Genomic DNA, 17,032 nt, shown 5'->3' on the forward strand with positions numbered 1-17,032 from the left:
CATATGTACTGTATCGGACAAATGAAATGAAATGGAGTTTTATATCCTACTGTTCTGTACCTTATCGGACTAATGAAATGAAATGGAGTTTTATATCCTACTGTTCCGTATCTTATCGGACTAATGAAATGAAATAGAGTTTTATATCCTACTGTTCTGTATTTTATCGGACTAATGAAATGAAACAGAGTTTTATATCCTACTGTTCCGTATCTTACTGGACCAATGAAATGAAATAGAGTTTTATATCCTACTGTTCTGTATCTTATTGGACTAATGAAATGAAATGGTGTTTTATATCCTACTGTTCTGTATCTTATTGGTCTAATGAAATGAAAAAGAGTTTTATATCCTACTGTTCTGTATCTTATTGAACTAATGAAATGAAATGTAGTTTTATATCTTACTGTTCTGTATCTTATTGAACTAATGAAATGAAATGGAGTTTTATATCCTACTGTTCTGTATCTTATTGAACTAATGAAATGAAATGGAGTTTTATATCCTATTGTTCTGTATCTTATCAGACTAATGAAATGAAATGGAGTTTTATATCCTACTGTTCTGTACCTTATTGGACTAATGAAATGAAATGGAGTTTTATATCCTACTGTTCTGTACCTTATCAGACTAATGAAATGAAATGGAGTTTTATATCCTACTGTTCTGTATCTTATTGGACTTATTCTAGTAAGAGAAAGGATAATTTTAGTTTGTAAAATATTTCGATGGCAATATCCCTTCAATATTTGTGTCCAGTATGAAATAATCGAGATAGGAAGTTGGTACAAGGGCAAATATTGTCGAGTTTCCCGTCATTATAACCGGGTAACGTGATAGTGACTAAGTTATCTGGTTTTATAGTGTAATATTGAACTGTTTCTAAAGGTTTAGATTTTTAACTGACATATTCTGTCACGTTCTAGCATTCTACAGCTTTTCTTTAATCAATTATATTTACTTATACCTTTCATTGAATGTAGGTTACATTTCTAATCCCAATTTACGTTTTCCGTTCCCGTTGAAACCGGAAATGCAAGAGTAGCAAAGCAAATTGACTGCGGAACTTCTGTGAAAGTGTCCACCATAGTTGTTGCTTTATACCTTTCATTGAATGTAGGTTACATACCTTCCGTTCATGGTGAAGCCGGAAATGCAACAATAGCAAGGCTAATTGACGGCGGAAACGGAGTCGATGCCCTCATTCAAGTTTACTTCGTCCGTTCACGATAAACGAAACAGCAGCAAAGCCAATTGACTGCGAAGTCGGGAGTCGAAACCAGTTATCGGCATGTAAGTTGTCGTTTGGTTTGCACCAACGATCCGAAAATTGCAGTAATGGCCTAATCAGACAGAATTTACGCGAATTGGTTGCCTTGTTAGAATACGTTACTCAAGAAAGAAGAGGGAAAAGAATAGAATGGCATTATGTAAACTAAGCAAGACAATCTTTAAAATTAATAGTACTTTAAAAATCGATTTTACCGTCGGTTAGGCAAATACAGTAAGTAACTAAATGTGTAGAGTGGGTCCCGAGACGGCGAACAAATTATCGAATGCATCCCAAGTCTCTAACCTACTTTAACTAAACTGAATATTGAAATAAAAAAACATCTCCGATATTCAAACTGATTTTTAAACTCGGAAGCGGTGAAAACTCCCGGGATTGTCTTTTCTCGGTTAGTCAGGATTTTTTTTTAGCTCTCATTAAATTTAATGAAGTAAAAAAATGTCTTCCTATATCAGAGGTTCATTGATTCCACCAAAACGACTAATTGCTTCTGTTTTGAAGGTATACTGTCGTCTAATTGTTTTTTTTTATAATTGTTTATGTAGCTCGCTAAGGGATCAGTGGCGTTCAGGCGGAGGGGGTGCGGGGAGGGGGGGGGGATTGTGGTACGGGGCAAAGAAGGCCCTAGAATTGTTAAGGGGGCAATCCCTCCAGCTGGTTAGGGCATTGTAAGAGATTCTTCATTAGATACTTTTTTAGATTTCGGGTTTGGTTCTGATTGTAAGTCTTTAAGTTTTTATTAAGTGTACGTACATGGTAAATAGCCACTGCCATTGACAAAAGACACAACCTTATTTTCGATCACAAATCTTCCGCCCTCTTACATAGTCTTTAATGATATCATTCGTATTCCAGTTAACCCTTTCAATGTCGTATAAATCAATTGAAATGACTAGGTAGTATTACTAATAATGATTTCTTAAGCTACTCGTACAAAGGGTTAAGAAACTGTGATGCGATATGAATACCAACGTCAATGAGACCCCGTTCGATTTCTTTTACTTGGCGGTTTATAATTGGTTGGGTTCGGTGTTTGGTGCGGAAATGACACTGAGTAGACTCAATTGTTAAGTTTTGATTACTCTTACGTTCCACCTGGAACAGAGCCGCACAACTTTTCATAAAGCCAGGTGCGTATGATGACGATTCCTTGCCCCAAACCAATGCATTAAGATACCTTATTAAGACAGAGGCTTCGTTGGGTGGAGAGTTCGGACTTAAACCGACACCGACACCCGCTTATCAAAGAAGCATAACTGTCCAACATGGTTTTACAAGCTGGTGTAACTTTATTCAGGCCGCTTGTATCGCTCTTCAGAATTGTCTTTTTGTCTTTCGTTTGTAGACAATTAGTTGATTGAACTGCTTTACTCAGTAGTTTCAGAGCCAGATTGATATAATATCGCCATGGCCTTTTGTAAATTTTGTGAATTTTATTGTAGAAGAACTAGAAAACCAGAAGTCAATCTAAAAGTGATGGGGGTAGTAGTACCCTGGTTCACTGCATTATTTGACTCTTTGCACAACTCTACAATGATATGACTGTCCTATATCGCCCTCTCTTATTAATAATGTGTTAAAAAGTAATACGGATAAGGATGAAAAATATGGCATCATAAAAACATAAAAACAGCTGCATATTTTAAAGTTTACATTAGTTTATAGTCCCAAATGGCCGCCGAGTTGTAAATTTTCAGTTAAGCGGATTTCAAAAGGCCATAAACCTTGCAAATTCCACACAAAAACTGTCGGATATAAAGCAGGTTTTACGAGTAAAATGTGTGAACTGCATAGCGATATTAATATTTATTTCTTCTTCAATCTGACAATGTTTGGTTTTAGTTTTAATAATTAATGTCAGCGAAATATAATCTAAAAGTTGTTAAATTATAGTCATCTAAATATTTACTTTATCAGCTGATACAGCTCAATTTCAGCTATCTGTATAGTCGTCTAAATATTCTTTACCAGCTGATAGAGCTCAATTTCAGCTATCTGTATAGTCGTCTAAAATATTTACTTTATCAGCTGATAGAGCTCAATTTCAGCTATCTGTATAGTCATCTAAATATTTACTTTACCAGCTGATAGAGCTCAATTTCAGCCGTCTGTATAGTCATCTAAATATTTACTTTTCTAGCTGATAGAGCTCAATTTACCAGCTGATAGAGCTCAATTTCAGCCGTCTGTATAGTCATCTAAATATTCACTTTACCAGCTGATAGAGCTCAATTTCAGCTATTTACTTTGCCAGCTAGACGTCACTTTCAGAGCGTTATACCTGTATCTACACGTTATCGTATTACCCGACATCAGGCAATGCGTTTATGATTTTTTTTATTTTATTGCTTGAGAACCAAGCGTCGGATTTTAAGTTTAAAAAGGGAACCGGTGAGACGATTTATTAGACGACTAAATCCCTTGAAAGTCGTCAATATTGTGTGCTTTATAGTAGTATTGGTAATAAACATCTGCTGTTCACTTGAGCCCCTGGCGTAATACTACTTTGGATAAAAGGCCATCGTATTATCGATTCCAAATAGTATATATCAACATAAAGGCCATGATCGTTCGGATGGGATAATACACAGAGGCTCCGTGTAGCCTGCTACAGGCTATGCACTTTAAAGATCCCTCGACAGTTGGAAATTTAAAAAGTGTAGACTAATGTCGCTATTCTGGCAATTTCCCTCATTGCACATTGCGTGGTGTTGCTCGTTTTCAGTAGTCTATATAGTGCAGAAAAGTAGGACGTAAAACTCCATTTATTTCATTTACATTCACAACATCCATCATCAGACAAAATAACAACAATATATCAATGTCCATAGTTGTTTACTTGCAACCGAAATTTATATCATTTTTAATAATAACAATGATCTAACAATAACCAAGCACTATAGAATCGTCGCATGGTTAAGGGTTTTAGACGCTTGTGTATTTCTACTTTGGACAAAATGTCTTGTTCCATTAACTATGACTTCAACGACGTCGTTATTAAAATGTAGACGTACCGAACGTCCAATTCTCATTCTGAAAAGTGTTACAGATAGCTGAGATTCGGTTCTATCAGCTGGTAAATTATACCAAGACGACAGTTTCCTCAAAGACAAACATGAAAAGGAGAAAAACGATTTGTTAGCTCAAACATCAAAAGGCGGAATTAAGACATCGCGTGTCGCCTGCAGCCAAAACATCTCCAAACAACAAAGATTTCCTTTTTCGGCGAAGATAATTAGTAATTTTTAATCATGCAACCAATTAGTTAATCAGACAAATTTCTAATTAAACAACTTCCTTTGATGACGACATTTTCCATTTTTCAAGAACAACATCCATCATCAGACAAAATAACAACAATATATCAATGTCCATAGTTGTTTACTTGCAACCGAAATTTATATCATTTTTCAAGTGCGTCTGCAAAATTCTTATCAACCCGCCGTAAGCAATAACAATTTTTAACAGTAGGACATAAAACTTTATTTCATTGCCCAATTTTAATAGTCCAATATGGTACATTACAGTAGGATGTAAAACTCCATTTCATTTCATTAGTCCAATAAGATACAGAACAGTAGGATATAAAACTCCATTTCATTTCATTAGTCCAATAAGATACAGAACAGTAGGATATAAAACTCCATTTCATTTCATTAGCCCGATAAGATACAGAACAGTAGGATATAAAACTCCATTTCATTTCATTAGCCCGATAAGATACAGAACAGTAGGATATAAAACTCTATTTCATTTCATTAGTCCAATAAGGTGCAGAACAGTTGGATATAAAGCTCTATTTCATTTCATTAGTCCAATAAGATACAGAACAGTAGGATATAAAACTCCATTTCATTTGATTAGTCCAATAAGATACAGAACAGTAGGATATAAAACTCCATTTCATTTCATCAGTTCAATAAGGTACAAAACAGTAGGATATAAAACTACATTTCATTTCATCAGTTCAGTAAGGTACAGAGCAGTAGGATATAAAACTCCATTTCATTTCATTAGTTCAATAAGCTACAGAGCAGTAGGGCATAAAACTTACTTTTAATTGTATCCTTTGTTGTTTTAAAGCCTATAATTCGTTTCCTCTTAGGTGTTATTAACTATTTTTATCATTTTATACCACGATTTCCATTCACACAAAAATAGATGTCTCCTTAATATGTTTTAAAATATATAATGTGAAATTACTTATTAATTAGTTGGGCCGAAAAGGTCATTTTGTCTCTCGGGGACTTAAAATCGTGTTTCACGATTTAATTTTGACTTTTTTCATTTTTCACCAATTATATAATAGAAATATTAGAACAATGCCAGGAATTGGTTTTAATGGAATTGGGGGAACCACAGACATCTTGCCTGGGCAACTATGCTTACAGTGTTGCCAATGCATATAACAAGTTTAGAGGGAGCCATGGTGGCTCAGTGAGTTAGACGCTTGCGCGCTAACTTTGAAGATCAAGGGTTCAATTCCGTCATAGATCAAGATAATGCCTTCAGATTTTTCAACCCGGTGGCATGAAAAAAGCGTCTAGTCGTTCGGATGGGGCAATAAACCAAAGCCTCATGTGCTACACGTTAAAGATCCCTCATTGCTGGGCGCTAGCAGAACAGTTTGACAAAGCAGTATACTGAACTGAAGACGTCGGTGTAGGAAGATATCAAATTATTCAGTTAACTGTGGGAAGATTTGATTAGACACGATAGTTTATGGAAATTAAACTGAGAATGGTTAATAAAGTGCCAAGAAATGAGACAGTACAGGGCTCGGACACCTGCTCCATGTCAAAATAACTCACATTTAGATGTCGAGGTTTCTCACTTACTTAGTCGGTATTTTAGTATTTTCTGTCGTCGTTGTTCGTTAAAGTGACGCTGTCACGTATTTTCACTAAGAATCGTAGATGTCGAGGTTTCTCACTAACTTATTCAGTATTAGAGTTCTTGCTTTCGATCGGGATGTTACTATCGCCATTTTCGGATGGAGGAGTTAATACGGGTCTTGAGTATATGTAAATAGTCTTAAGGAGTTTTAGAAATATACGAAAATCACATAATTCATTTAAAAGTATCTCGCACTTAAGATTTCAATGTTGCGTAGTCTCAAGAAAAGACGAGTCGTCATTTCAACTTTCAAACGCGGAGACTCAAATTTCGACGATGAGCTGTGAACACTGATAGCTTAACGAAAAAATAATCCCGATTCTGAGACTATAAGGTAAGATTGATTAAACGGATGGACCATCATAGGCCCTACTTTTATTTTATTTGTTCATGGCCGAGGAATGTGTTCAGGCTGGAGACTGTGGGAATGTTGGTGAGTTTTAAACCGGAGACTGTGGAGAATATTGCTGTTTGAGGCTAGAGACTGGAAAGTGTTGCTGTCTTTTAGACCGATTCATCCAGTGTATTAAGATCATTACGTTCTATAGTAATTAAAGCTAATGGTAATGAAGAAAAAGACTGGAGTAAGCTTATATATTTTATCTGGTATTAATGATCGATAAGAACTACCCTTACTACAATTTAATTACCAAATGTCCGAGACTTCACTGATTTATTACTTTTACTCCATTTTTCTCTGTTGACTTTCCTTTTAATCTTTGCTCCATTCTTCGTCCATGATGTGTTTACGATATTGACTAATTTTTATTTTAAACAGATTTGCTCACCGTTCAATTGCCGCCATGATAAGTTATTTGACAAGCCGCTGTTTTAATTTTGTATCAAATTTTCCCTCCAGACGTCGTAAGTTACCAGGAATCTGCTTGAATCAGAATTAGTTTGAATCTTTAATTCATTTTTTAACAAGATTTAAGAATTTTTGAATAATTGTAAAGAAGCTGGCGCGTTTTAAAATAAGGTTTATGAAGACGGTTTAGTGCAATATACGAGGTATATCGTACACTGTACCCTGTACACTGGGATCGGCATTTTCCGTGAAATTGAATTAGAGCGTAGGCGGAACTTTGACCGTGGACTTTTGCTTTTGGAATTTCAAGGGAATAAAGCACTCATCAATTCTCGTTGGTATCCGTAAAGCCGAATCTATGTTGTAGAGCGCTAGCGCTACTTTCGCTGTGAGTTTGGCAACTTAACGGAATAAAGCTCTTTGCCCCTCTGGATAGCTTCCGTAAAGCCGAATCTATGTTTTAGAGAGCTAGCAGAACTTGCCCCTTTGGTTTGAGTACTTAACTTAGCTTTTTTTGCCTCTTGGTAGTTTCCGTAAAGTTTCGGACTCTCAAGACGATATTCATCAGCAAAGTATAGGCCTTATAGTAGAACGCGAATGTCACCAGCAAAAAGCTTTTCCAATTTCTAAATGAGGTATCTGTTCCAACCAAGGCCTGATTTTCGGACTAGCAGCTTTCGACATCTTTTACAACTATTTACTAGAAGTTCAGAGATTCGAACCCGCACCACCACTATCCCTAAGTAATAATATTTAGTATAACTGACAGGGGTTTCGAACCCGAAACACGGATATCCCAAATTTGATGATACAGACATTGTTTCACTGACATCACTAATATCCCGAAGTAATAATATATAATATAACTGACAGAGTTTCGGACTCGCACCATCGATATTCCCGAGTAATAATTCATAGTATAAGTGACATAGGAGTTTCGAACCCGAAACACGGCTATCCCAAACTATATAACCAAAAAGACTTTCGGACGTTCAGCGCCATAGTTTACCAGAAGTTCAGAGTCTCGGATTAAAAGCAGCACCATCGATATCCCCAAGTGATAATATATAGTAGATCTGACACGGGGTCAATATTAAAATGATTAACGGTGAGTTACTATATAAAACGTTTTTAATTCATGATTTCATATTAATAACCGTTGAACTGTCGACAGGTCGTTTATCAAAAACTCTCGGGAACTGGAATATGAACTGTTTTAAGTCGGTTTAAATGCTAGACTCATAATTCTTTAAATCTTGTTTCTAACATACGCCTACCTACAAAGTGAATTAAACTTTGATTGTGGTAGATTTCTAGGGTAGAAAAGTCAATGGTCGAAGGAATGATTTGGTATTGCTTTAGGGTTTGGACAAAATGGTGCTTCTAAAAAATTTTTTTTCCATCTTTGCTTATCCGGAGGGACATCCCTTTAAGGTATACAATCGTTTAATTGCTTAACATCTCGCTTGATTTTGTCCCATCGCTAAAAAGATTTCAATGTATCCTCTCTTAAAATGTTCAGAGAGCCGCGGTGGCTCAGTGAGTTAGACACTTGCTCGCTAACCTGAAGGTCCAGGGTTCAATCCGGGCATAGGTCGAGATAATACCTTCGGATTTTTCAACCCGGTTCCCACTGTCAGAGATGCAGGTACGAGGGGCTGACATGGAAAAAGCATCTAGTCGTTCGGATGGGACAATAAACCGATACCCTTTGTGCTACAGGCTGTGCATGTTAAACCTCCCTCGACAGTTGGAAATCGAAAAAGAGCAGGCTAATGCCACTGTCCTGGCAAAATTTCCCTCTTTGCACCATGCATGGCGTTGTCCGTCTTCATTAGCCCACATGGTGCAGAAAAGTAGGACGTAAAACTCCATTCATTTCATTTCATTTCTTAAAATGTTCTATATCCCATTTCGTTAATCGTGGTAAAGATAGACCTATATCTGAAAGAGCCTTTAGAAGCCCGGTTCCCAACCTGGGGGTGGCACTAGGGTGTCAGGGGTATGGCCAACTGGTGTAGGAGAAGAATTTATTTTGAATTAAGAGAGCACCTCACATCAACACATGCTGAAAATGTGGATGAAACGAATTTTGGAAAACTGTTAAAGGTCCAGGTGATTGCTTCAGGGATGTGAAGGTTGGAAACCACTGCTTTAGAAAGAATTGGATCTAGTAACCCCCACCCCCTCTTCTTTTTCCGTCCAACACAAGTTATGAAATTGCTGAACACAAGATTTTTTACACCACCGTCCCTTTACACTCAATTTTAACCCACATTGGTACTGCTACAGAATACGATTGAACCAGATAAACTGCTAGTAGGTCATGAGATTACAAATCTATAAAAGTGCGCCATAATTCATAAATTTATACCTCGTAATCAATAAAAACAAATTGTGCACAAAAACCAGACGGCAATTTTTCCCGCGCAAAACAGAAATCATATTGGTACTAAATAAATCAGTCTTTATGGAAATTTAGTCGATACTGTCTCGAATGGTCCGAAACAGTGACTCGTTTCGAGTTTTTAATATCAATTTTTGAGATGGTGGATTGTCCAAAATTTACTGACTCTTCGGGATTTTTGAATTATTTTCGAGATTTCTTTGACATTAACTTCGGTTGTCCGTCACACGCCGCCTTTTTGGCTTTTGAGATCTATTTTGACAGATTTCGTCCAGCTAGAAAAATACAATTAAACTTCTGTGATATTGTGATCATCTATAGTGGGAAGGAATGTACATTTATCTTTAAGCCTAGTCTATATTAAATCTGATTAGTTTTCTTGACTAATGCCGGCCGACATTCAATTTGAACTCTGCAACCGACTTATTCTCAAACTAAGGGAAGGGTTACTGCGTACTCAAATCATGAATATTGGACGCTAACATGTCCTGTAGATAGTTTTCCCGACTCTAGCTGACCGATATCTATCAAAAACTGTTTCGGACTCGACATATCGACATATCGACATACTGACCCAAAGCCTCCCGTATTTGGTGATTAATGGACAATTTGATCGAACTCCGTGTTAAATATTGAAATTTATACTCCAGTGTTTCATTCACAAGATTTATATCTGTGATTTATAGCCGCTAGGTTTCTATACTTACCCCTCAAACATAGTTTTTATCAATATATTATATCGCTTGGTAATTCATACATAATTTTAACTCCACTGGTTGGTTTGGTCTGCCTGTGAGGTATGTGGCGGGCTGTTGGTAGAGGGGTCCATCGACAAAGGTGCTAGCTTGGCCTGTTGGAAGAAGAATCGGGAGGGTTCCACATACAAAGAGCCTATTGGAAGAGGAATCGTGGGAGACCACAGAAGAGACAAGGTTGGCCTATTAAAAAAGGGGGTGGGGGTCGTTAGGTTGGCCTGTTGGAGGCAATTTTAAGAGGATGGGGCAAGATTGGTCTGTGTGAAGTCGTGGTTGGGGAGGGACAAATTGAACTATTGGAAGAGGTGGTTTTTTAGGGGTTTGTAAGGAGATATTATGTTGTAGGTTCGAATCCATCTTTAAATTAGATAAACTGATGCTACGGCCACTGACAGTTGCACTATAATGTTAAGTTCATTGGTCTCCAAATCCTTTAATTGTTAAGTAGGTAATGGGAGACAACTCCATTTATTCAATAGTTTGAGGAATTTATCCAAAATATTGGGCTATTTTCCATGTATTTTTGGTCTAGACCCATGTAGCAGAGTCTCACTATCTGATATTGGTCTTATGTGGTTACCAGTCTTTGATTAACTGTGGGAGCCGCGGTGGCTCAGTGAGTTAGACACTTGCTCGCTAACCTGACTAAATCCCAGCATAGGTCGAGATTATATCGGCGTATTTTTCAACCCGGTTTCCCCCTTGTCAGTGATGCAGGTACTTGTCAGTGATGCAGGTACGAGGGGCTGACATGGAAAAAGGGTCTAGTCGTTCGGGTGGGACAATTAACCGGGCACCGTGTGCTATGGGCTGTGCACGTTAAAGATCTCTCGACTGTTGGAAATCGAAAAAAAGCAGGCTAATGCCGATGTCCTGGCAAAATTTCCCTCATTGCACCCTGCATGGCGTTGCCCGTCTTCATTAGCCCACATGGTGCAGAAAAGTTTCATTTCAATACTGTTCTGTATATTATTGGGATGGACTGAAAGGGATTGTAAAGAGGTTTTCTCAACTTTTTATATGTATTGGGGACACTGATAGCAGTGATTTATGTCATTCTAATTGACTGTCCTTCATGCATATTAAATGTTCAGAAAACTCCTTTAAAGTGATACTACGTCTTAGAATGAACATAAAAATTAAGTTCTCGAAATGGTCAATATGATTATATATTCATCAGTGAACTTACCTGGTGTCATAAAGTTACAACAGAATCCATGAAAAATCTGGAAAATTGATAAAACTAAGTAATTATTGAAAAACGCTTAATCTAGATATTAAGCGTTTTTCAATAGTTAATTGCATATTTATGGATAATTACTAAGTTTTTTGGATTTATCGGATTATATAAGGATTCTGTTATGTTATTTATGATACCAGGTATATCTTCTGGCTCTTATTCGCCAAGTTAAAAATTCTTAAATTTTATGTTAATTCTAAGACGTAGTATCACTTTAATGCTTGTGGCTTTCTTATACTTGTAATGAAATTAAGCATCACATTCCATTGTTCACTGGAACTTTCCTGGCTTATGCTTATATATGTCACTTTCTGTTCAGTGTTTTCCTGCATAAAAAAAAAAACATCAATTTAGAAAAATATTACTTATATTTCTCCTGATAAATAGATATCAGTGACACAAATAATTATCACAAAACACATGCAAATTATAGACTTTAACTCTCAAACACAGACTGATATCTGATATAGTTTCTTTACCAGCACCAAAACATTTCAGGTAGAAATTACCATTTTGTTTCTTTATTCTTTTTCTTATCAGACTCCATAGTGACCAAAAAAGATTTATACCCTAGGTCGTGTACCGTTGATGTTCAGTTCAACCAATCACAGCGCGTCATGCAGAATCCATGTCTATATATCGACTATGAATTGTGGGATAGCTAAACCCAAAGTAGAGCGATATGACCAATAAGATAATGAGAATGAAGATACTCGCTTGTAAAAGTGATTCTGATTGGCAGGAGAGTGGTGCGTGGTCGTTTGCTATAAATAGATTGAAACATCATCAGTACGTGACTTTGGTATAAATCTCGTTAGATTACAATAGAGATCGACAAAAAAAAAATATTGAGGAAACAAATGTAATCTTATTTAAACTAGATTGAGGTATTTACAAAAAGAAAAATATCAATTCATCTCAAAAGCTTCTAGGGCTAACTTTGTAAATTTATATATATCAAATGAATAGAAAGATAAAGATCCTTTTGTATTTACAAAATATAAACAAATACAAATACAAATACAAATGAAAGATATGTGGTCACTGAATTCACTAACAATTTCATATTGACTTATTACAACTGATAGAATTCAATAACACTTCAAATGATATAACAGTTCACATCTTTGTGAGCATAGAAATTTATGAACATTTTGGGTCTGTTTAAAAAACTATGAACACAAGCAAGATGAGTCAAACATGAACAAGAGCAGTCCACTTTATTGTAGGTAGAATAAATAGTAATTGAACTGTATCAGTTAGAGTTATATTGTGTTGATTACTACTTATACTACCTCCAAATAAAGTGGACTGGTCATGTTCATATTTTGAATCAAAAATCGATTGTTACAAGCTCAACTATACCACCCATTCCCACAGTTTAGTTCAACGCCGTTAGCCCTGATAGTTTTGTGGAGGTATAGAATCCACAGTACACAGAAACACAGGTCGAGGGTGACAGGGGAGAATGGTACTTTGTTAATTTTGATTTCAAATCGAAGGATATCACATCATGAGAGCTTCCAACTCCCCCAAACACAAAAATACTTCCACCAAATTGAACACAACCATAATAATGTTTCTTCAAAAAACTTTGAATTTTACCGATTTCTTGAAATCGCGATTCTTCAGGAAAGAACTCGTGTACAGTTCCGTCTCCACAGACTAGTATAATTCTGTTATCACATAGTAATGATTTGGGCATGACGAAACGATCAGGGATATTCGTGCATTCTACTATATATCCGATATTTTCCTTTGTATCGAAGCACTGGATAACCGGGTCTTCTGTGTCGTCTGTCAAGCCTCCGAACACGTAAATCTTATCCTTGTAAATACACGCAGACATATCTGACACAGAGATCGGCAAGTAACCAACGGTCTGCCACGGTCCTTTCTTATTGAAACTGAACATTTCCACTGAAGCCAGTCGGTCATCGTCAAGGTTCATACCACCAAGAGCGTAAATTTTATCCTTCATTGCCACCAAACAATGAAACATTCTGGGCATATTCATTTGCCGTCTTTTCATCAAAACTTTATTTCGAACGTCAAAAAAAGTGAAACCTTTACTGTCTCTGGGTGTTCCACTCATATATAGACCATTGTCGTAGGGACATGCTGCAAAGTTCGTACAGTTGCCGATTTTATCGTGTAGAGCGTAGTTGAGACGATACCATTTAGAAGCTTTGAGATCAAACATATGAACTGTGGGATATGTTTGGGAATAGGTGCCGTCTTTTTTCTTGTTGACCATACAACCTAGTATACAGAACATATTGACCTCTTCTTGGTAATGACGGGGTATCGTTCGTATTGATGAATAGGTATGTCTGAAATATACAGTAGAAACAATTTAATTCAAAGCCATACATTGGACAATGAGGGAAATTTTGACATAATTGCTGGACTGAAATCTGAAATATAAATCAGATTAAGAAATATAGACATAGACTGTGAACATTGTACAATGAGGAAAATTGTATTACTGCTACATTATACTACTCTGTTTTTGATGGGTTGAAAAGTATTTAAACTTCTGCGAGGACCTATGTATTATTATAGCTACCTTAATGTTTTAGACTTCTGATCAGCCATGACTGGTCAATGCAGCCATATGAATAGCACAGACAGTCAAATATTTAGAGGAAAACATCCCTTATTTTAACAACTCTTGATATTGGTGTTATTGTAAATGGCATTTGATTTGCTGAAAATAAGTCACAATCGAAACTGGAGAATTGATAGAAAATAAGGATTGAAAAGAGCTGAACTGTAATTCAATATCTCAATGTTCTTCTATTTAACTTTTTATTTCCAAGTTTCTTGTATTAAATTACAATTAAAAATATCAAATGTACACATTAAGAAGCATTGCTAGTGTTAAACCCATAAAATATGTCTCCATAAAACTCTGCTTACAAAACTTGGCAATTGCATATCATTTAATGGAGCAAAACCACAGATCTTGTATAGTTTTCAAGTTGCTTTATAACAATCATAGACACAAAACATAACAGAACAAAAAGAAGGTAGAACAACATTGTTTTTTCTAATTTTGGTCCACGGTCCATAATACCAGCTGATCCTCGGTAAAAACTCTTGGTAATGATTTTACAAGTATAAAAACATAGGCTCTCAAGGATCCTGTCCACAAGCTGGTCCATTGATCTTAGAGGATTATTTGTACCTGGGCAGACTGGATCGCAATTGCTTTTCTTTATTAATATATCTCATCTGAAACAGCTGATCTGTATTTCAAACTCCATGATTCAGAGAAAACTCGAAGCACATTTACAGGGATGTATCCCTTGAAAAGATTCCTAGATGTAAAAATATGAAATTTGAGTTTTGTGAAGTAGGATACCAAATTTCTCACAGCATTACAGAGATAACTCTTATTTATTTTCATGTCTGCTTTCTGGAGTTCAATATTCAATACCATATCCTATACATATCAAACCATATATGGAAATACAACAAGTTTGCCTTGATTCTATAGGTTGATATAAGCTTATTTATAAGCATGGGTAACAATAGGATTTCAAAATTTCAAAACAGAATGGGCTTTAAACCTGTTTGTGTGCTTCACTACATAACTCTTGGATTTTTCTTAATGACCTCTTTACAATCCCTTTAAACTAACATCAATTTTGAAAGAACCAGGAGGAAGAACTGAACAATTTGTGAAGAGTTATTCGGTATTTTACATGACTCAATTAGTGGACAACAATGTCTGATTCAAGTAATACTAGCTCTATAAGTGATGATTTTCGAGAAACTGACATCTTGGATGGCACTAAATCCTACGGTTTATATCTAATCACCATTAGAATCAGTATCGGCCTTCTCGGAACTCTGGGAAATTTTGGAACTATCTCAGAAGAAAGTCTCATCACGTTGAAAAAGACTACCACCGTTTTAATTTTGGTCGTTTTTATCGATTTTATTACCATGGTACCTAATGACATAGTTCTAAATATAGTAAATCTTCTGTATCTTAAGGAACCGTGTATGGCGGACAACTATAATACATCGTTCGTGGAATTACGACGCAGTCTGAACCTATCCACGGAAGCGTGTAAAGAACAAGATGGCTACGTTCAACCCTCTTCTACTCTCTCTCATATATTGGGCACTATCTGGTACATCCATTTCGCTCAAAATATTTATGTTCTTTTGCAAGCCATGCTCATTACAGATTTGCCTTCAAACAGACCTTGAAAAATATTTTCAAAAGAGCTTAAGCTTTATCCATCAGAAGACTAGAATGACTAGTCAAATCAGCAGTATGATTTAAAGCTGTCATCAATTCTTATGGTTTTTCGTCAAAAGATCGTTCAATGTGCTTAAAGTTTTTTATGCCTTTAAGAAATAAAGTGTTTTTAACTGCCATGGAATAATCATTTTTATTACTGTAAACAATTTAAGACTGAGCCTAAGGGGATAATGAACTCTTTTTAAATATTTAAGACTGTATCAAATTGATTGAAGTAATACTGGCTTAGAAAAGTTCATTTAAGGAATAAGGGGTGTTTCATACATGAAGGGCTCATTTTAACATACCTTAGATGCGGATTTGACTGGTAATTCTTCGCTTCTTCTATTAAACGTAACCTACTCAATGGCTTCATGAACGATTCTTTCCCGACTTTCTCCAGATAGCCAAGACTCATCTGAGGAAAACGAATCTGTTCTAAGATGAAACTCAACGAGGATTTCCTCCCCTTGATATCGGCACGGTACCACTTGACGACAGCTTCAAATATATTCTCTTCTGAGGGTACACTAAGGTTCGTTTTACTCAAAACATTACAAATTAAGTTACTGCTTAGCAACAAGAACTGATCGTTGTCGAACACACTCCCAAAATTTCCTGCCGTCATTGATAAAGATTTTTCCAAGAGTCTCGGACAATTGTAGAGATCTGCCAATCGGAACCATTCTAAGCAATTCTCAACGCTTAGATCCTTCAAAAGCTGCTGCTCCAAAACTTCTTTTAAGGATTCAATCTGTAAGAAATCGGCAATTTTAAACAAATTTTCAGCATTCAGGGTATTGATAGTGTCTGTGCGACAGTACATAAAATTGATCACTTCTTCAAAAGTGCTGCCATCTACTTGCAATGTGAGTTCTTTCTCTTGAGCATCGATGAATTGAGAATGGAATAATGTCTCATAATAAACTGATAATGAAGCCAGGATGATTCGATGACATTTGAATTTTCTTCCCGACACGTTGATCACAACGTCTGTGAGCATTTCTTCCTCGTAAAAACGTTTTAAAGACTGCCGAAGACATTTGTTGTGTTCATCTTTCACCAAAGACATCTTGGTTTAGTCTAGTCTGAAATACACAAAAAGCTATCATAAATAAGTTGAGCAACAAGACATGGAGAAAAATGACATCACATCTACACATTAAAACAACATTCCATCATTATTAGTCCTGTAGACATGTAATCCAATGGCAACGGCCAGGCAATGGTGAGCAACAATGTCAGGTTACTGCAAAAAGAGTAAATACTTGCTCTCCTGAAAAATTATACAGCTAGAAAGACCTAGCCTTGATCGACTCTCTCTACTCTGTGTGATAGACAGTGACAGTTAGGCTTACCCATAAAAAGGGAAGAAAA

The 17,032-nt window shown here is 36.2% G+C and overlaps 1 protein-coding gene across 1 annotated transcript; it reads right to left on the bottom strand.

Moving 5' to 3' along the window:
• Window positions 1-15,911: 15,911 nt before the first annotated feature.
• LOTGIDRAFT_133026 (hypothetical protein) lies at window positions 15,912-16,727 on the bottom strand (the record flags this gene model as incomplete). The annotated part of the gene is made up of 1 exon (XM_009067439.1): window positions 15,912-16,727. One exon carries the CDS (start codon window positions 16,725-16,727, stop codon window positions 15,912-15,914), a length of 816 nt encoding a protein of 271 aa, XP_009065687.1.
• Between the last annotated feature and the right edge of the window lie 305 nt (window positions 16,728-17,032).

This window comes from Lottia gigantea, assembly GCF_000327385.1.
Source record: "Lottia gigantea unplaced genomic scaffold LOTGIsca_82, whole genome shotgun sequence".
Taxonomy (NCBI): domain Eukaryota; kingdom Metazoa; phylum Mollusca; class Gastropoda; family Lottiidae; genus Lottia; species Lottia gigantea.